General features: G+C 32.4%; 1 protein-coding gene across 1 annotated transcript in view; it reads right to left on the bottom strand.

Moving 5' to 3' along the window:
* Positions 1 to 34: 34 nt before the first annotated feature.
* LOC124359761 (ubiquitin thioesterase trabid) overlaps positions 35 to 23,521 on the bottom strand; it is a 35,937-nt gene continuing 12,450 nt past the window's right edge. Inside the window, exons 4-10 of the mRNA XM_046812772.1 lie at positions 20,617 to 20,862; positions 18,617 to 18,816; positions 17,263 to 17,533; positions 12,754 to 12,998; positions 12,022 to 12,248; positions 11,532 to 11,680; positions 35 to 9,744 (exon numbers count right to left, since the gene is read on the bottom strand). Coding sequence (XP_046668728.1) covers positions 9,666 to 9,744; positions 11,532 to 11,680; positions 12,022 to 12,248; positions 12,754 to 12,998; positions 17,263 to 17,533; positions 18,617 to 18,816; positions 20,617 to 20,862 — 1,417 coding nt within the window. The 3' untranslated portion in view covers positions 35 to 9,665. The remainder of the gene's footprint in view (positions 9,745 to 11,531; positions 11,681 to 12,021; positions 12,249 to 12,753; positions 12,999 to 17,262; positions 17,534 to 18,616; positions 18,817 to 20,616; positions 20,863 to 23,521) is intronic.

Genomic DNA, 23,521 nt, shown 5'->3' on the forward strand with positions numbered 1-23,521 from the left:
TATAGAATATGAAAATTAAATAAACAACAAAGAGTAAGAAAGACACCAACAACAGATTTAATTTCTTTTATCTACAATTAAATATTGATTCTCATTAAACTATCTTCATTAAAACTAATTAACAAATTGCTTAATTAACTGACCCAAGAGCTAGTAAACAATCCACACTACCACTAGGACTTTTTGGTATAGTCTAAAAATACTTTGTGGCCATCTAGGATCTATTAGTTTTAAAAATTTAAAAGCTTGTATTTACAAGCATTACCGTATCAACTGATTACATCTTGTGCTTTAAGAAAATATTTTATGAAATACTGTTACTACAGTGTGGATACAAAACAAACTACAAGGCATGTTTGGTAAGTTAGCATCTTTCATTGTGAATGGCTAGCATAACTACTTTATTTGGCTTACACCTGGTACCATTTAGTGCTTCATTATGAGGTAATATTGACTGAATATGAAATAGGCTGTCATATACACTTCACTCACAATGATGAAATTATTAAATAAATCGTGACTAAAATAACCAGAATGCCACTATTGGATTTGGTCAATGGACACAGTAAGCTAATACTGTGGTAGTTGTGTCCTTTAGAAGCGAAGATACGGTAGCTCTAGATCATCCAAAAACATTGTATATCAATTACAAATTGTACTAAACAAACTAGAATTAAAACAATAATTTTTCCATTGTGAATTTGAAAGTATATGCCAAGAACATGATTAATTTGTTCTGAAAATATGTTTCCAAGCAAATATTTTATTTACGTCCAGAATCATCTTTCTGCTTTTTACCTTTGAAAAATTAATACCTATTTTAATTGTGTAACAATGTTATGGAGACAATTGTTTATTGCTCACAAGGGTTTATGCGTTTTAGGTTTCTAAAAAATTGCCATGAAGGAAACAACGATGATGACCCATCTATTCATAGATGACACACATTACAACAATCGATACTCATATTTCATAAAAAGGTTTCAACTCTTTCCCACTGAACAAGTTATCAAAATTCTTTGGGAGAGGCGGGAGTGGGTGATACAGTGACAGCCTACATTTCACAATCAGTTTAAATTCAAACTATTTTGAAACATTTCACTAAACTCAAAATACATTATGTAAATAAAGCTGAGTTGTGCATCTTAGGGATGCCGATATTATGACTAATCAGATTTATGGAAACGCTGCTTACTTACCAAATTTACCGAATATTTTTTAGAAGTTACAAGCATATTAGACTGAAGTGGTGATTTAATTTATACTGGAAGACAAATTAGGTGAACTGGCTAAATACAAAGCAAATATAAAAATTCATTACTTATTACTTTTCACCTTAGTTAATTATTGTACCACTTTAATAAAATAACTCTGTGTTTACTAGTGATGAACACTTTTATACCATTAATTTGACTTTGTTTAATGATTATGCCATAACCTTTTGTGTAACAAATGAGAAAGAAATTAGCAATAAAGTCATCTCAAATAAAAATTAATTACAATTTTTACATAAAATATTGATCTACAGCAACATTCACTTTTTTTTAATAGAGTATACAATAAAATGTATTTGTAGGACTAAAAAATAAAACTACCCATAGAGACGATAACAGGAATGCTAACATATTCCAGTCATTTTATTGATAAAAAGGAAGATAATCAAAACAAAAATCTATTTAAGTTGACAAATTTCAAACTTATATGAAATTATTGAATTAAAATAACCTACATTTAGTCTAGACACAATTGCCTATTCAATTCAATACTATTCAGTTGAAACTGTTGAAGAGGGAAAAGGAAGTAATGAATTGAGTCAATTTTTTGTTCAGAGGAAGAGGTAGGATTATGCTATAAGACGTTCCCTGGGAAGTTGTGCAGGGGGCGGCAAGAATTTCACCCACTCTTATTGACAAAAAAAGTGTATAAGAGGAAATCTCTGTGTTTAAGTGTTAAAAAACTACAATGTGTTCACCATCCAGAGTTCTTATAAGGCAAATGAGACTCTATATTAAGGGAAAGGAGGATTTATATGAGGATTAACATAACAGTGACCATGTTTTTAGTTGATAAAGTGATTTTTATGTAAATTATCCTCATTAAGTTATATTATACAGAGAAATCACTTTATCTTTTTATTTACTTAATATGTCATATTTTCCATTTTTTAAATAAACCCTTCAAAAATAGACATATAAGTGCCATAATATGATCACTATCAGTAAAAATCTCTAATTAGTTGTAAAACTTAACTATTATAATTTTCATAGTTTAAATTTTCAAAATATGGTCACTAAATCACAAAACTGACAAGCCATTTAGAATTTAACAACTATGAAAAATTACTTTCTATTGATATTTAGCTTGGGAGTACCTGTTCGCAATAGAAAAACGTTAAATTCTAAATTATGATACCAATTTATTGTTAAAATGTGAATCTTAAACCAATGATATATCATGGTATCACATGCACGGGGATTGCTGTATTTACATTATACAAACAGGCCACTATTGCCTCCTTTCTTAAGAGAGACAGTGCATAAAAAACAGGGGTCAGATTTTCTGACTCTCCAGAGAAACATACGTGTTACTAAAGGATAGATAATTTCTTCGGAATTTTAAAATCCAAATAATAGATGTAAAAACCTAAGAGCTAGAAGAGTCTTAGACCAACTCAAACTAGAGCCAGAAGCACAAGTTCGAGGTTAATTTTATTGTTACACATGATAAAAAATAATGCAAATATTAGGAAAAATCTATAAATATCTTTGTTCTAAAACAACTGATTGCACACGTAATAGAATGCTGTACTTTCTGGAATTTTTTAATGTGTTTACCCTTTAGTAATTTTGGAATTCATTTTATCATTTCTTATATATTTTTGCATATGAACTTCCCTTCTGTTGGGCCTCTTGCTGGCTTGTTTCAAATGGTTTAGTTTTTTTTTTCATCTCCTACCCCTACCTACCTTGGCAATATGGCCAAAATATAAAACCACGAATACAACAATTACTGGCTTTGCATGTAATACAACAAGTTCCACTTTGCATGTTGTTCATTTATCACAAATATATTCCCTTGATTAAATAAACAAACCATGAATTTAAATGCTTAATAATAAGATACACTCAACAATTTGGTAATGTGTAACTTCTCATGTAGTGTAAACTTTACACCAGATTGTACAATACCTGTAGGATATTACACATGGATATTATTTTACAGAATGTTTATAATAGTATTATGTTGGAAGAAGGTCTCTTTCAAGAAGGTTTTTTTATTAAAGAAAAATTACAAATTATAAAACATGTGAGCAATTTAATTTACCTTCACATGACTTCTAGTGTTCAAAAGTTACGGCTATCCATCGTGAGTTTGTGTTCTTGGTTTTGTTTTTTAAGTTAACCATAAAATACAAAGAGCTACAGAAAGTGGCATTCTCCCAGAACAACAAAAGTGGTATCTTTAACACTTAAATGCACAAAAGTATACAATAAATCTTTTACTGAGAAATTAAGTAGTAAATAGGGTATCGGTTTGTCCCTATTTGTTTAGTCTGTTCCAACCTTTTCACATGCATCTAGAAATCGAAAAATGTCTATATAAAAATGTTAAAAAAATAAACTAACATAAAAAATAAATATAGATCTTTGTAATTCTGGAGTAAGGAACATTTCCTGAAATTCTTCTTCAATGTTATATATTAGTTGCCTGAATTACAAGAACTCTGTTTTAAACTAATTTTTATCATAACTGAGAAATGTGTGATAGTGATTCAGACTTGTAAATGCTAGATGAGTCTTAGACCAACTCAAACCCCAAACATTATCCTACACAACCCCAGCTAACAATAATTGTTCTTTTTTTAATTGTATAACCATGTGATAATCACAATGAGTATACTATAAGAGAAAGTTCAAGTGTTGTGAAAACATTTTTTGTTGATACTCGTTTGTGATTAGATAAAGTTATGAAAAGATTATACAAGGCATGTTTTTTTAAGTAAGAACTGTCTTGAAATTCCACTGCTGCAATTCTGAGAATGCCACCGTTCTGCGCATATGCACTGTGTATTTACATTTATTAGCAAGTCAAAAACGCCATTACCCCCACAATTAATCGTATTTACATTTGTTTTTTCGTACTTAGATGTCTCTATCGACTGAGAATTGCACAAACTGCTCCCAGTTGTGTATCTCCATAAATAAATTTATTGATAAGAACTTTCTCTTGAAGATTTGTGAAAGTTGAACATACTAAGTAAGTAATTGCAAGAAAAGAACACAAACATCAAACCGGTCAGACAAAGTGGAGGGTTTAAAAAACAAACTCGATTTGCGGAAGGCTATCACGGCAAAAGGTGAATATACTACATGTTCTGCCTTGAAACAGTTTATTAAAGAAAGATCTAACCAAACTGAGTGTAATTTGGTGAATATCTCCCTATAAACAAAGTCAACTCTATAATGTGGATATGAAATCCATTTAACAAGAAATGCATCTAAACGTTGAAAAGAGTGAACTACTGGTTGAATTCCAATTATATAATTCGTTAAAGACTGGATTAAAAACTAATTATTTGCTAGTTTCAGTGTGACATCGAAAAAAGTGAACCCACAAATTGCCAGGAAAGAGTTACTTGTATTAATACCCTTTGCTATTTTATACCTTTTTGAGGCGGGCTTCTCAAATCAAAATACAAACCAAACTAATAATTGAAAAGTCTTGCAATTTCGAACATGAGTCCAGATATTAATGTATTAATTAAAGGAAAAAATCTCATCCTTCGCATAGACATCTAGCAAATATATGTTGCCCAGATGACACTAGAAATGCACATCTCCCAAATCTGTTTACATCTACAAATTGGCTTGCGTCAAACTTTAAATGAATATTATCAACTGTGATGAATTAGAGTAGGTATGATCTGACTAGCTATAATTTTTATAAAGCAATTATTGAATTATTACAATAATATAAAAAAATTTACTCTTTTTACTTTCCTTACTTCCCTCTATACATTTACTTGTACTACTCAGTCTTGTAAGTCTAGTAATAGTCTAATAGTTTTCATTAAAAATCAGTAATATTGAATAGTACAGTTTTAGGTAATTTATTAAAAACAGAGATTTTAATTCATATTTTTATGATGGCTTATTAACAAAAGGCATAATTAAATTGGGCAGACATTTTCCCTTAGATTATTAAAAGTTATAGTAATTTATTGACAATATTGTTGTTGCTGTTTACAAATGTTATACATTTGTTTTTAAATTTTGTTTTGTTTTGTATCTGTATGTTTTGTAACTGTATGTGACACCATTTCTAATTTTGATTTAGAATGAAGATTTTGAAATATTCTCTCTCTCTCTCATACAGGCAAATATTTTATCGGTGTGAATTTTATGTGAATTATAGTTACAATACTTTACTGTTATTGTTTAACGACTCTATATTGAGATGAGCTGAGGGGTGGGGCACCACGGAAAGTAGTACAGACCTAAAAGGAGCCATAAGTGAAAACATTTTGGGAAACACTGGTTTAAGAGATTTATTACAGAAAGTGAAAAATTGAAAAAGAACAGACACATCACGATTTCTTCACTATAAGAGGTGTTTCCTTAAACGTTTTTAAATATTCTTTATGATATTTTTACTGGACGTTTACAATACAAAATAAGTAAAAAGGGGTTCTTTCATTGCACGGGAATGCCTATCTACATGAGGCAAAACAAACTCAAGATCACATCGCAACATTTGGCTGGGAATAATTTAGCCATTCTTAATACAGACCCTATATCCAGTGATCACGTGGACGTGGATTATCAAATCTTGGATGTCAGTGCACTGATGTCAACGGTGTTGGAGCGATTGTTATGTGACAAGTGTAGTGGCATACAGCTTGTATAACAATATAGAAGAAAATTTATTATAAACAATGTTTCAAATTGTATTGCTCCACTACAAACAAAAGTTATAATGGTGAAATGAAACTCTTACATTTTCACTCAAATTAATTGCCACCACCAGGCCTGCAGAGCCATAAGTAACTACTACCTCAATGGGTTAATATTGGTGGCAATTACGTAAAAATTAGATAAAAGTATGAGTCATCATAAATAAAAAATAAAACTGTTAAAATATGTTTACTTGTTTATTTTGTATATAAAATTGTTGCTTACTTAAAACACATGCCTTGTATGTCAGCCTATCGCTCTGTTTCCACTGTACATATAAAACAAATTTTTTTTCTTACTAATTTAATAATTTTTGTCTTCTGTATTATAACAAACACTGTTTAAAACATATGATACATGAGATTGTAACAAGAGAGAAAGTTGGTGGGGGGTCAAAGATTTCATGAAGAATTAAATAAAATAATTTTATACTAGGCAGACTGTGTTGTTTTCTGTATTCAAACAAATCATTATATAAAGATCTTCAGCAAACAAATTGTATATATCACATTTAGAATTTATTTGATCAAGTTTTTTTGTAAGAATTTAGATTAATAAACTCATCCAACTACATATTTGTAAAATACTTCATAATAAATTCATGTTTTAACTATTACAGAAATATGTTATTAATATTAACTTTTTCATGTACTACGCAATATAAAAATTTCTCTTTAGTTAAATAAAATTGGTGTTGTTGAAAGTTGTGCTCAAACAACTATTCTTATTCATAATATCCACAAAATCGCTCAATTGAAATAACAGAACTAGTATAACAGAAAGTAAAACATATATTGTACAAAAATCAAACTTTGTCACTTTTAGGAAATATGGTATATAAAAGAAACACAATTAATTAAAGCCCTATAAAATACAAGATCTTGTCAAAAGAATACTAGAAAAAGCTATTATACTTAATTGTTTTAAATTTGTACTGTACTAGGATCATTATAACACCTATCACCGAGAATGGCTCAAACACACAACGTTCAACTAACAAATGAAAATCGTAAGTATACAGGAATAAAAAACAGGATAAATCCAGAAAATATAACAAAACATCTGAAGTGTAAACAACAAAATTGTATAAAAAACCATTCTACCATAATAATTCAAAATACATGGTTGATTTAAAACGATAAATGATTTATTCAAATGATTATAGTATAGACTGTACAAAACCGCCACAATTATTGGTCTGTTATCTTGAATAAAACCAAAATCATTATTTTTTTAATGTTAGTATTGAAAATACAATGTATCAAACTTTACTTTATTACTACACAACATATTTCAGAAGCACCAACAAATTTTAAACATAAAGCTAATCTAGGATTTAACTTAATAAAGCTTGTTCAAAGTAAAAAATTAAGATTTCTATTGAAATTTATAATTTTACAGTGCTTAAGAGTAATTAAAGTATCTACTCGAATCTTAAATAAATTGGCCATATACTAATTTTTTAAAGTACCCTAAATTGTTCTTTTCTAGGAAAGGGTGTGCAAGAACTATTCCAAAATTAAACTGAACTGAACACAATAAATAAATATTCTCAGATAAAAATATAGTGAAAACACCTTTTTCTTTTTTTACTAATACTTCACATTATTAGTGTAACATGAAGTCTTCTAGAGGAGTTTTGTTGTGCTACCCAACCTGTATATACTGCATCTGTCTTAAAAATGTTATATTATATTACAGTATATGCCTATTATAACCAATATACTGGAATAAAGATAATCAAAACTGCTGTATTAATCAATTTCTATTTTTAATCCTGTGGTACAAATTTCAAACTCAATATTACATCAATTCTACCAAGAATGAAGTATGCTACTGACTTCAGCTAGAAACATTTCAAACTCAATTGTTTTCTAGTATAATCAAGTAAATTCAGAAACAATGTAAATTGTGGAGTTAAGAGAAATGAGACAACAAATGTGTAATATAAAAGAATACTTTTGAATAAATTAAATCAAATATTTATAAAAAGTTACAAAATGTGTATAAATTACGAAAAATACAGTTCAATAGCAAGAACTATAAGATAAAAGATGTGTAATATTTATAAATATTTTTATATAAGAGCTGGTCTTGAAATATAAAGTATTATTCCTCAAGAATTAAACAAAAATACTGATTCTTTCAACCAAACCTGGCTGATGACTAGCTTATAATAAACAAAGACAGTTGAAACGGGATCTTTCATTCAAGAAAATATATAAATAATATGAACAGATATGTTATTGTCATATTCATATAAGTATACAAATATGAACGGATCAATGACCAGTACACATTCATTGCCAATATTTTACAACAGAAAAATGTTTATTAATAACCTATTTAAAGTTAAATTTTTTACAAGTTATACCATTGTATGAATGGAATTCAGGGTCAGAACCGGACCAACTATAATTATTGGGTTTTTAATATAGGAAAAGACATGAAATATCAGACATCAGAAGGTTGAACAATTAAGAAAACAATTAAATAACTCACCTACAATAAAGAGAATAACAATTTTAATCTAGTATATGATTAGTTTTTTCATAATTATTGCATTTTTTTTATAATTTTTTTATAATTTTACATTGCTTTTAAAACACATTTACTACTTTTATATAATTTTTACTCTATTTACCAGCTGTGAAAAAAATTTGAAAAAAATATTTACCTTCCACTCTACAAAGTAATAGACCTCCCACTCGTCCTCGTGTGGCAGAAATACTGAGTGGCAATGCATAAACCATACTATCTTGCTACAATATTTCTTTAAATCTATATATCCTTTTTCAATCTCTATGTAAATGTCCTCATTTTCATTAATTGAAATTATATATTACATTTCGTTTATCAATAATATGACAATTTAGAATGAATTTAATTTAATATTCAATACTATTGTGTAATACATTTATAATCACTGTTTAAGATATTCAGAGCAGCACGAAATTTTAGCTTTAGATGGCATATCCTTACAGAAAATTACATAATCAAAGATTAGATTTAACTGAATTCAATTGAGTTATTTACTGGTTTGAAGTATTTCCTTTAAAGTTCTTAATTCTATTGATAAACATTACTGACTTTAAAAAATGGAAACTAAATGTATAGTTAGTTGCTTATAAAATAACAATAAATATTAATGAAAACAAAAATGTTCATAATACCGAATTTATTTTAACTTAAAAAAAAGAACGGAACAAAATTGCACACCCCTTATAATATTCTACGACTACAAATAAAAATTGGTGTATAAAATCAAAATTTCACTAAAACATTAAATGGAAGGAACTTAAAAGTTTTTATTTTACTTTTACACAATTCAAAACACCCTCTAATTTCCTACTTCAATTAAACCTTGTACAACCCCAAATTGCAAGAGTTTTAAATTTACAGAAATACATTGACAGAAACAATAACCCAAAAGTCTTAACAAAATACAACAATAATCTATCTACCACCGGCCACTGAATAACTCTGACTCTGATACAATTAAAATTTGGTCAAAGCTGAAGAAAATATGGATAACAAATTTATTCATGATTAAATACAGCACTGATTGTGAATTAAAGAATCCTTAGTGTACTCTGTGGAAATATTTACAGGAACTCATCCACACGAAACACCCTGCACTCATGCAATTTATACAAATTATAATCAATATATATATAAATATATATAAATGTACAAAGAGCAGATCACAATTTATTCATCGTCCGTATCACCGTCACTTGAGTAGTCCTGTACAGGAATCGGTCGGCTGAACGGGGCATGTGACATTTGCCTGGAATAAATATCCTTATCATAGAATATAATATACATGTAAAAGAAGCAACAACTTGAGAAAATCAGCAACAAAAGTCAGATGTTAAGTAAAACTCAAACTTAACATATTTTAATGTAAAAAACTGATACCATTAAATTTCTGTAATAGACAGTAAAACTATATATATACACATAAAAATAAAGTTTGCTTGAATTTTAATCACCACAATTAAATATCCCACCTTGCCATTGGCAAATAATTTTTTTTAGTTCAAAAGTCTTTGGTCTTATAAACAGAGTTAATTATAAATCTACGTTTATTTCCTCTCAGAGTTTTGCATGATCTATTATATAATTATTTACAAAACTTTAAGAAATATGTATGTATATATATATATTAGTTTCATACATTTCTTTTGTAATAGACAATTTCTGGAAAAAGATTTACTTTGTGCAACAATATTAAAAATAAATATTTGAAAGAGAATTATCTTTATTTGTAAAATAAGCTATTAACACAAAGTAGCATTGCACACAATATTATCTGCAGTATACAAGAGATAAAAATCCGGTTAAAAACCACTTGTTCAAGTAAATACATTAACCCTTTTAACCCCGGCCATTAAATCAAGTGATGTGCCAGAAATCCCAAGCCATTTTCAGACAAAATGTAAGGGTTTTGTAAAAAATTCATAACTCAGTTATTTTTTTAAGATATTTAGGTAATTCTTTTTTTGTTTTACTTCTTTATACATGTAGCTTACAGAAATATACAAATAAAATTATTATTTTGAAAGTAATTTTTTTTAAATGCATATACATATATAAAAAATAAATAAAAATGAAAAAATTTCAAGTTTGATCATGGAAACCATATACATAAAAAAATATTTGACACAAAAATACCCATTTAATTTATGATATATTTAATCCTTAATAAAAGGAAACAAAAATTATAGGCCTACCTTATTTACAAGTGGAGTAACATCAATTTTTGTAAAGCCGTGTAAATTTTTCTTTTTGCCATTTCTGGGCAAGGCAATGTAACAAGACCTTTGAAATTCACAGTACTTAAAATAAACACAAAACCAAAGTTATTTCTGACAAAATAACTAAAACTGTTCATAATCTAAATTTTAAAAAAGTTTTAAAACAATATTTACATCACTACAAAATGTAAATTTTCAAGATATCCATCACTCAAATCGTCGTCACTAATCACATCCACACCATTTGCAACTAGGTTACTAATTATTGTATTTTCACTTACGGGAGACTTTGAACGATGTCTTTTACTCATTTTGAAATAAAACAAATAATAAACTAAACTTTAACTGCCGTACTTTATACTGCTTTAACCTAAAACTGTGAAGAAAACAGAATATTCACAACCACGTGATATACAGCTGTCTGCAAGCGTGAGCAGTCAGTCGAGACGAACTGCAATTGCTCAGTCACAGACTGACAAAATACGAAGTCAAACCATTACAAACTAATATATTTCGATGCAAAATATCTTTGTGCACAAGTCTGTGAAATTTCAAAGCATTTGGTGAAATAGGTGGCCAGTAAAGTAATAAAAAGTGCACGTCCGCACTATACGGACGTCGGGAGTTGACGCCATTTTTACGACGTCCGTATAGTACGGACGTCGGGGTTAAAAGGGTTAACATAAATTATTAAATACATATAACCAATTCACAATTAGGGACAAGCACGAATTTTTTATTAAAACAATAAAAAGAATAATCAGTTACAGAATAATGTTACACATTCTATGACTAAGTCTTAGCAGCAAATACTCACGCTAATCTACGGTAATGGTTGAGCCACTCCTCCAGCATCTGAGCGACCAGCAGCGGTCGTTTGTTGAGCCTCTGTTGAGCCACCAGCAGTCCTCCATCCGTCATTCCCACGTCCAGCCATTGACGTAGCAGGCTCTCTTCTCGACCCATCTGCACACACATGGGTGCACACAAGTGTATTGAGCAATTAAGTGTGTTTTAACCTTACTTTTTCATTTTTTAGACTTTAGCAGACAAACCTAACAGATTTGATGGTAGCTTCAAAATAAACACTAATTTTCATTATCATTACATATCTCATGATTAAATATTATTGATAATTCTTTCACTGCTTATGAAATTTAAAAAAAAACAGATTCAGAGATGGAGAAATACAGAAAAATTGGCCAAATGTATTGCCAAATGATTTGCAAGGTTATAAATAATCCAGTACTTCCTGGATTCTATTCTTCATCATTGCCCTAGATATAACAGAAGAAAGATTAACTCACCTCGGACTGCGTGACAAAATGAACGGGCAGCAGCTTGCGACTGTGGTCCATGAGTGGCAGGAAGGTGACCTGTAGACTGTCCTGGTTTGTCAGATTGTTGGCAGCTGTCTCTGGGGACGAGTAGGGTTCTATGGGGACCAGGGCCGAGAAGTGTCCCCGTGTGTAGCCCAAGGCAACTGGAGACTTTGTACAGAATCCTGGATCCCATAGAAGAGGCAGGTACACACCTATACAAGAGATTAACATGAGAATCTTTTCTACTCCCTAGCCCAAATTTATACTTAAAACAAATATATCAAGACATTTTGCAATTTGTAAACCATCCACAATTTTTTTATCTTAAACAATTCACTAAACCAACAGTATTTTATTATTTATTAAACCTTGGAAATTAAGACATCATAATCTATCACTAGAAAAATTAAATATCTATCAGGTTGTTATATAGTAACTGTTATAAGTTCACATCATTTATATAACTCATGTAATATAAACAGTACTTATCACCTTAAATATATAAATGTATTCTATTGTAAAGTGTGTAAAAGTAAGTTCTGGATTAATTTAATTTTTTGTTATGTTACCAAAGTTCGTAACAGATTTGGGTTCATCATAGATTAATCCTAGAATAAATTAAATTACAAGTTCATTGAAGAATTGCTTTTCCAACAACAAATATTACTTAACAACACAATAGTGTAACAATTATTATTACATAAAACACAAGCTCACCTTCAAAGCGCGCATAACCAAGGTCCTCGCCTCGGAAACTCTTGACGTACTTGACCCCATAAACGATAATGGGTCGACGTAGGATGTGTGCGAGGGCAAACACATGCAGCTGTTCCAGACTGGCACCAGGCTGTGTAGCTAGAGACATCAACCCTGCCCAGTCCTGCTGCCATTGAGTTTCTTCCAGCGAGAACTGCAGCAGACGCGCCTGGCACGACTCGTACTCCCTCCACCTTGGGTAGAACCTATACAGATAAAAGCGTTGCTGTTGAGAGGATAAGAAAAGGTCTACATGGGTGTGTAAGGATCACCCAGAAAATAATATACACAGTGCACGCTAACCCTCCCCCATATCCACCAGGGAGCAGAACCCTAAATACTTTGAATTTGAATGTAATTTGAAACACATCATATTTGGAAAAAAACAAGGACAAAATAACAATCATGTGGGATTGTTATTTTGTCCTGACTTCGAAATTTCTTGCTACACAAAACATCTTGGACTGACGTTAGACTTTCTTTGATGACTCTTTATGACTCTCTTTCCTGGAGCTTTCATATTGATTCTTTGTGTCATCAGCTGAGCACAGCAGTGTTTGCCATAAGAAGAATAAAATCTGTAAGTACCCCGGAAGCCATCCAAACAGCTTATCATGCAATATTAGAGAGCAGAGTCCGATACGGAATTGTACAATGGGGAGCATCCTCAAACAACAACCTCCAACGAGTCATGGTTCTTCAGAAACGGGCAGTAAGAATAATGGCTGACATTGCACCATGGGACAGCTGCAGAGATGCATACAAAAACCTAGATTTAATGACCATCACATCTCTTTACATACTTGAAGTCATCATGCTTGCTGCTAACTTAAACTTGACAAGAAACAATCATCACGGTTGAACCAAGACATGGACTTGACTACAACTTACCTGCTCACAGGACTGCTCTGTTCGCAAAGAAACCATCATATGCTGGAGCTAGACTATATAATGCTTTACCTATCGATCTCAAGACAATTGAAAAAAAAAAAGCTAAAAAAAAGAAATACAGTCCATTCCTGGCTTGTGAAGAAATCAATTTACACAATCAGTGAATTCCTTGAACATGCAAATAGCCGCAACAACTATTAAAGACTTACAAGGAACTAAAGACAATTTATTTCCATTACATTGTATTGATTTTCATTTATATTATTATGTATTTGACACCTGTTCTAAACTTGATGTTTATGAATAAAGCTTTCTGTATTCTGTAAGTTCTGGTAATCAGTAAGCTTCCCTTCTCCCTTTAGTCTGAGCAGAGTTTCGTTTGTGTATGTATAATGTATGTGCTTCATTAAAAATATCAAAATGCTGCTAATTAAAAAAAAATTGTTTATCATCCCTTACACTGTTCTCACCTAGCACTTCATCTGTTTCAAAAACTTAAGGTATTTTCTGGAGGAAATGTTTTCAAGGCGATGAAATATTCCTATTATTAATAACAGAGAAAACTAGGTTCTCGTCACGATAAAATACCATCATAACATGAGAATTGCGTATAAAAGTACCATTAGTTGATCTATAGTACATAACTGATCAGCTGTCTTCCACGCATAGGCACGTTGTGATTTAAAAACAGAAATACATAGCATACACACAATTTAAAATTTAATATTATTTACAAGACCAGAATATGCTTTTCTTACTTTGGATATCCATCTACAATATTTTACAAACATATCGAAATATGAGAGTTACTCTGAAAATTTTGAGATACCCACTGACAGTGCATACAAAATGATGGAGCATGTCCAGCAAAGGGATTAGTCTCAGCATCATTCAAGCCTACTACTCAGTGAACTGGTATAATTTCTCTTTTCTTTTTCAGGGACTTTTGCCTGTCTGTTCACGGAACACTCAAGAACGGCATGAACTATACGCTTTAAATTTTGCATACATCCTCAGCGAAGCCTGTAAAGCAATGAGAATGAGAATATCTTTATTTTAAAATCTTCAAGATTGAAAATGGTGTCACTTGATACAATGTAACTGTAATAATAATTTTAGCCCAGAACTTGCCTTACATGGTAAAATTCGGAAATTTTTTCTTACAGGTAAGTCAGCTCTCTAGATCATATCAGGAAGGACATTAAAAAATACTTATCTACGGGCGTTATGAAGGCTTCAATTGGAAATGATGACAATGGTAAATTGGCAGAGCAAAGTCCCTGACATTTCTGGTCTGGTAGGCATAAGTGTCCATGTGCCACTGCAGTTGTCTTGAGAATGCATGGCAGATCACTTCCAGCAGATAGATGTTGGTAACAATCAAGATTTCAAATTCTTTAAAAGCATCCCTGCAGCTCTCCCTCCAGTCAAGATCAGCCAGTATTCTGATAGCTTTTTTTTGAGTGATTAGAACATGTTCCAGGTAGCTATATGCTGTAGCACCCCACAAGACGATGCCATATCTAAGATGACACTCAAAACAGAAAATTGTAAGCTGTTCTCACTGCATCCTGTGTGATGACATGACTAATTCTTCTAATTGCAAAGTGACCACTACTCAGTCTTTATACAGTTTATCAACATGATCCGTCCATGATAATCTACTGCCAACCAAAACACCCAGTTGTTCCACTGCTTTCCACATAGCCAAGATTCGGAAATGCTAACAATCTCTCTTTCATGCGGCCTAAGGTCATTCCTTTGGTTTTCGATACTATTACAAAAGTGTGGAAGAATGTTCCGGACAGGCAGGCCAACCCCCCTCCCCCCCCCCCCGATACGAAGGGATAATAAATTAATGGGGAGCGGTCATTGGGTCCGGGCCACCGTCTCTTCTTAATGCTGTAACCCTTCTCCACTCGTCAGTGGGTTCTGGATTTCTCCACTTGAATGTTCTGGAAGCGCTACTGTAGTGGCCTTTAAGGAGCTGGAGCGACGCAGCGAGTTGAGTTGAGATCCAGAAGTGAACTTGTGAAGTGACAGAACTAGTGACAGCTGTATTTGTGTTAATTACCATTGACTGTGTCAGTGTTAAGTATAGTCCTGTGTGTAATTATTAGATAGTTAATTTAGTTAATAGTGGATTGTGTCAGAATAAATTAGTGACAGTTAGAGAGTTTTGAAAACAAGTAGTTTATTTAAAGCCAGCCTAGTTTTAAGAAGATATATTTAGATTTATTTGTAAGATTAATAAATATTTAGTGGACTCAATATTTCCTGAGTGTTTCATTCAAGAAAACCCACAACAATACATTAAAAACAATATCATTTGCTGTGCAGTACTTAACAGCAACATTTAATGTGATGTATGACTGTATTTCGAGTGTCTCTCTATTCTTCCCAGAAATCAAAAGAATTGTGTCATCACCATACACAAGGGTTCCTACAGGGTTCGATGTATGCCAGGAAGTCAGATAAAACCAGGACAAACAGACCAGGTCCCAGGACAGATCCCTGTGGTACACCTCTGTTTACAGAACGTCTGTTAGATTTATGGAAAACACTAACCCCTTTCATGCTCTGCTTGAGTTCAACTAGTTTGTCTTGATTGTTCAAGTAGCTTGCAAACCATGACAGAGTGGTGTCTCTAAAGCCCAGGAATGCAAGCTTTATCAGGACCATTGCGTGATCCAAGTAATTAAACAACTCAGGTCCAAATAGAATCCCACATTGCTTTCACCCTCTTCATCTGTCTATCATGAATTCTACAAGATCTTGAAGTACAGTAGAAGTAGAATTTTTGGAAGTGAATCAATGCTTTCCTAATAAAAATATGTTATTTGATGTCCAGATGTACCGATATTCTTGGTGTGTTCTCCTTCATTGTTAAATTATACTCATATAAGGTACATCTATTACAGGGATAGAAACAACAATAAGGTCTTTTTGGCCAACATTAATGTATAACACAATATGACTTGCCCAAAGCATGTTGTTGGTATCTTGAATTTGCGCAAAAACCAAAGTTAAAGTTTAAATAGGTAAATAATTTAGTAAATGCAGTTTATTCAAGGCATTGTTGGTAAATTTTTAATTCCAGACAATGACCAAAAGGAAATAGCCACAATGCGTCGAGTCATTTGTTCTATTCATATTACATATGATAAAAGTTTTAGATGAAAAAATTGAGTGTAACATATACTATATGTACAACTTTATTACAGACCTACATAAATTTTTTTATCGGTGTGCATTTAACAAAAATGCAATAAAACAATCATCATATGTAAAGTTCTTCAATATCTAGGTAATGTCCTTTAATTTACAGAACTCATCTTGAAATTAAACCAATGATTAAAAATCTGTACACCCATTTCAATTGGTCAAGGTAAATGCTATATCAGCATAACAAATTGTATGATGACCAGTCAATTTAACATGGCTAAAACCGTGTCACAAAGTCAAAATGCAATCTGGTTAAATCAAAGATAAAGACACTTTGCTTTATCAATCAGTAATTGTGTATCCTAAAATTTACCTATTTTTTAGAATGTATCAATGCTTATATGAACAACTCACAGGTGGCCACAGTTGTTAAGGGTATCAGAGAGGGCTTTGCGAAGCAGGTTGTCACGGTCAAACACACCCCAAGTAGTCTGCATGAGGCTGTCCAGTAGACAGTCGCCTGCCGAACGATTCCACAGGGCATGTAGCCGTGAGCCCAGGTGTACAGTTACCTCCAGCGACCAGTTGATCACTGGAGGCTCGTCCTCCAGCTGTCTCTGTGCGTCCCTGTCTAACAACTCCTCCAGTAGCTGCTCCTGAACGGAACCTGGCAGCTCCTCTATATCTGTCATACATCCACTATTGTTACCATAATATGTTAACCAATTTAGGCACAGAGCCACCAAATGTAGTGATCGATTAAGATTTGTACATTATGCAATGAAGGCATTCGGTTCACTTAGTACAATAACAAGAAAAATGCATGGTTTGGAAAATGTTCTCAACACGAGACTGGCAATACAGAGGATTCCATAAATGCTAAGATCAAAGAGGACAATTTTGGATACAATACAGAGAATTAGGTTCAAGACTTAAACGCTCACTCGTGATGTAGAATCAGAAATTTGATTATCTATATCTATTGTTGCACTAGATGAAAATCCTATTTCAATTTATAAATGACTGTATTTAAATATGAATTTGATATAAATAAATTGGTCTTCAGAAACTGGGGTTAAGATAAAATTGTATTAAATGTCCACATAATTTTTACTCATAAATATTTCTTTGAATGAATGTTTAAAATTTGATAGTTATTTTAGAAATAGAAAACAAGTAATAAATGCAAAACTAAACTGTTTTCAACAAAATTTAATTGCTGCCACTAGGCCTGCAGAGGATGAAATAAATAATACCTTAGTGGATTAACATTTTTATTCACTTACTACTGTTGTAATAAAAATACAAAATAATCTTGCAAATTCAAAAGATTGATAACTTTTGGATATACATATTTAACCAATGTGTGGAATATTATGCTATTAGTATGAAACTAAACAATTACTGATTATTAAATTTATCACATTCATTCTATTGGAAAATTGTACAAATTTATAAAATATATATGGCCAAAAATTATTATTTGTTTAGTAAGTTAATTTTAGAAAACATACATTTAGTAATGTGTTACTTTTAAAATTTAGAGCTTAACTTTTTGAAAAAGTAATATGTAAATATCTCAACACTATATCACGGCCTAATGCACATTCACAAGCTTATACAACAGCAATGATTGATATAAGCACAGTTTCACTAAGATAAATGTTTCTAAACAAACAGCAGATGAAGTAATTGTAAAGTTAAACAGAGCTCCATTCCTTCCCATAGCTTTAGTACTAGTAAACTTAAGAACATAATGAATAATTACCGGCTGGGAGAGTGAAGGTGGGCATCTCATTAAGGTACGGACAAGGCATGGTACCCTTGCGCTGGCGAAGCGTAGAAGCAGCATGGCGTCTGATGTCGGCAGCCAGGTCAGGAGCAACGTAGGACGGTACTCGTTTCACGCCCGAGCCTCCACCTTCGATACGTGACAACAGCGTAGCCAGAAGGTCCTCTCGATGAAATCTGTAACAAGCGTAGGGGTAAAACCACTGTTTAATGCATCATACTTAAGCTTGAAAATAACAAATGTTTCATTATTTATGGTAACAAGTAAAAAAGTTTAAAAATTTAGTTTAATATTTTTAGGATGAACACAAAAAATTATTTAACCCTCCATCAGGCGCTTAAAATTAGAAACACCACCAGGGGCTCACAGAAGTTTCCTCCAGGTTAGCGAAAAATGGATTTCATAGTCCTTTTTATTTGTTTAAATATTCATACTGATTTAATTACAATGTAATATATTAATTTTTAGAAATTAAATAAAAATTACTTCTTATGTAATGAATTTTCCAAATAAGAAATTCAGAATCTTAAAAAATGTTATTGTATAATAACAACATAATTAATTTTAAGGAATAATGCAATTAATAGTAAAAATGTTTAACCTACTGTAATAATATATGGAAATTAACTTAGTTTTTAACCTCTTACAAAAACAACTTACTTCAATTCTTGAGATATTATACAATTGTAATGTTAATTATTACTCTGAAATCAACATTTATTCTTTACTAAAACATTTTTTACACAGTAAACACAGTTTCAAAACATGTTCCTTTTGGTTCTTATAACGACAATGGTCACTCCATAAACAGTACTGAAATGTTCCCTAGCACACTTGTACTGTACTGACAAGTCTCTCGTCTTCATTCTCCATTTCACAAAATTCAAATAAAATATATTGTAAAACTTAAAAAGAAACCATCACAGGTCACACATTTAGGCGCACACGGATTATTACTCCATAAAAACTAAACACAATAAGGGGCTCACGGAGATTTTGTCCAAGCACTACAAACACAACATCGGGCGCTCACGGAGGAATCGTCCAGTTTCGCACAGAAGTAGACCACATACTGACAGATTTTGACAAAGATAAGCGGGAGGCTATTGTTTCGCTTCCCCAAAAGATGCTCGTGAAGTACACTGCGGGAAACGACTGCCAACATCAGAAAAGTAGTACTATTTTTTATAATAAAAAATACACGGAGGAAAACTCCGTTTAGCGCCCGATGTAGGGTTAACTGTGGGAAACCAATTGATTTGGTTTACAATTTCATTCACACACACACACACACACACACACACACACACACACACACACACACACACACATATATCAGATTATGGTTTTATAATGTTTTGTGTTTAGAAATCATTTAGTTGTACCAGTAACACTAATATACAAGGTGTTCCCTAGTTTTAATGCGTTCTAGAATCTCTACAAAGTGACATACACTATTCTAATTTGTGATGTTTGATTCATCATCTCTCCAAGTTTGGCTCCCCTCCAGCTAGCTGGTAGGTCTGCTCTTAACCTCATTACAGTAACCATGTGTGTCTGCATCTTTTGACTCACTTTCCAGGAAGGTAGATAGGCAGGGCTGGCCCAATACCTTAGCCACAACGTAGCCCAGACTTAACTCCACTGGACTTTTTCTTTTGGGGCCACATAAAAAATGTTGTATACAGTAAAAAGATAAGAGAAATCAATCATTTACAGGAAAGGATCAATGCAGCGGTTGGGAGAGTTAATACTGTCTACTAACATTAAACAAAAGTTGAAAAAATTCTCTTTCATGATAGGTACTAATTGATGTAATTGTTTAGTCATTTCCTCATTAAATTTATTCTAAAATCTATGGAGGTCTATTTCAAATATCTTATATTCAAGTTGAATGAAGTAATATTTAAGTAACACAACTGTTAAGCGATTCACATTGCCACCAAGATATTTTGTGCTTACACTAGGATTCTGACCTGATCGCTAGGTGTACTAGTGTGTGGCCTGTATCAAAGGCAGAGGGTCTATTGAGCAGAGCCACCTCGCTGGCAGTCAGCTGACGTGTGGGATCACCCCCTGATGAGAGAAAGGCCTCGACAGGACTGTGCTCGCCTTGCACCACCCCAAGACACGCTGCCAGCCATGACCGGTCAACTGCTCGTTGTCGATACCGCACCGGGTTGTTTGGACTTACAGGTTCGTCACTCCTCCGTACCGTGGATCTGTCAACGCCACAAAATTATATTTAACCCTTCAACGCGTTATTTTTTTTTCATGGTCATACTCCCTCCTGCGTTGATTTTTCTGGCGGTTTTTTAGAGATTTTGTGTTTTATAAATAATATAAGCAAATTACCCAAGTTTATAATTATTTTATTATACTTTTATGTTGTTAGTGTTTAAAATTAGCCAAATTAAACAAAATTAACCTACTTTAGGTTAATTTCCCTAAAAGCTAGCTAACCTACAAACCATCCCCAACTCATGTTTATAAAACACAACAAATTGTTCCTGTCAAAACGGGATTTCCTTCTTCAAAACAATATAGTTAGCTTGTAAAACTAATAATAATAACTAAACAAAGGAACGTAAAACACACAAAAATATGTCAGTTGAACATAACCATCACACTAACAATGACTGTAAACAACAACAAACGTAAGCTGACAAACGATCGGCTGCAAGGCAATGATGTCGTCTTGAATGCAGCTGATTTCTCAGATATTTTTTCTAAAGATCGATTTTTCGAGATATCGACTCAATTAATTGAAAGTTTGAATCTTCTCCTTTCGATTGGTATACATTTTTCATTGAAAACATTCGATAGTCGTCTGTTACAGCTACAAAAATAACCGACTACTCCATGACGTACTCAGTACGGCAAAACGCGATCTCAAGTAAAAGTGTCATGACGTACCTAGTACGGCAAAACGCGTTGAAGGGTTAAAGACTAAAACTTGTGCACTACTAATTTCAAGATTAGTGATAGCTTACAAAAATAAATTGGGGCAAATTTATTTAGTCAAGTGAAAAAGATCTTGTACAGGGTGTTCCTGGACGTGGAAAGACATCGATCATCTTGAACAAATTTAAAGATTGTGACATTGTACTCTACCTTGAAGAGGGAGCTATAGATTTTACCCATCAACTAGGGAAGTTATATCCTGCCCAACATTACCCTAAAAATATCTGCAGTACCTTACATTCTTTTATGATAAACTCCACAAGTCATCTAAAGTCTGGAGGAAGCTAATAGAGACTTATTGTGGATGAGGCATTATGGTCCATACTGGCGAAATACTGTTTGCACTAAGTAAAACAAAGGCCAAGGAAATTCTAATGATTGGTGACCAAAAACAGATAACTTACATAAACAGAACATAAAACAAAAACAAATTACCATAATATACTAAAAATAGCTGAAATATTGGAAACTATTAACCATTTGTACCAGTGCACCTTTAGTGTTGCATGTCTTCTATTGAAACACTATGAATAGGGAATGACTACTAGTAGCAAAGTTAAGCGAGAGCTCAAAAAAGAGTCTGAAGAACTTAGAAAAGCTAATAATTCAACCAGATCAAAAACTCCTAGTTTTTAAACAATCAGAGAAAGCACAACTGAAAAAATATGGTTACTATGTGTCAGCAATACACAGACCTAGATTACCCATAAGGCCAAGAGTGCAGATCACGGACAAGAAAAAAATAAAAATGGTGAAACAAATAAAACTTCAACACGCATGAAGATGAGAAAGAAGTTTTAAGTGTAAACAGATTGCTCTCTGTCTGCAGAGCAGAATTATGCAGTTTACTTGAATGTCGTAGTCTGCAGGTGGGAGGTGTAGGGTAGGTGGTATGGGACAAGAGTCAGGTGATGACTCATTGGAAATACAGAAGACTAGACGAGCAATCAGCTCCCCTTGCCTCGCAGATCGTTTTGTACCTTGAAGTGTCACTGTCATTGTTTTTGTCAGTGAATTGAAGTGTCACTGTAATTGTTTTTGTCAGTGAATTTTTAACATTTTCTGCTAGCTTGATGTTGATTTATGTGAATGCTAGCTTCGTCTTTTGTCAAAGGAGATTTTAATGATTGGAAAAATGTGTTGTTGAGACTTCAAAGAACATGAAAACTCAAGTTTCCCAGAAAATGAATACAATGTTTTTAAAAGAAAGAGGAAAAGAATTGGGTAAAGTTGAGTTCAGACTTACTGAAATGATTGATCCAGAAATGAGTTATTGGAAAATGATACTGCAAAGAGTTGTTCAGATAAAGCCTACTTCTGGTGGGTTGCCGTTTTTGGTTCCAATTCAAATGGAAACTACATGATGGTGCTTGAAGTTCTTGCTGAGTTTAACCCTTCTTTGGCCGACCACATTAGAAAATCTTGGAAGAGGAAATATTTTGTATTTCTCATCCAATGTGTGTGATAAATTCATTGAGCTACTTGGAAAACAAGTACTAACCTAAATTTTAAATGAGGCTTGAAACTCTCAATACTTTTCAGTTGTTGTTGATTCTACTCCGGACATTTCGCATATGAATCAGTTGTTAATGTTATTTGTAATAAGCTATTTGAAGCAAAGGGGAGAGTCAGTTGAGAAATTTCTTAAATTAATTCTTGCCAAAAGTTGGACTTAAGGCTTTTGATGTTTATAGCCATCAACGAGGCTCTGCTTTGGTTTGGACATATTAAAGTGCAGCGGGCAATCTTATGACAATGCGTCAAACATGTCTGGGATTTATTCTGGTCTACAAGCAAGAATTTTTTAAGGCAGTTCAATTGCATCAATGTCCCTTACGCAGCCCATTCTCTAAATTTATTTGGTACTCAGCAGTAGATTCTTGCCTTGAAGTGGTACAGTTCTTTAATCTCCTTCAA

The sequence above is a fragment of the Homalodisca vitripennis genome, chromosome 4 (assembly GCF_021130785.1).
Source record: "Homalodisca vitripennis isolate AUS2020 chromosome 4, UT_GWSS_2.1, whole genome shotgun sequence".
Taxonomy (NCBI): domain Eukaryota; kingdom Metazoa; phylum Arthropoda; class Insecta; order Hemiptera; family Cicadellidae; genus Homalodisca; species Homalodisca vitripennis.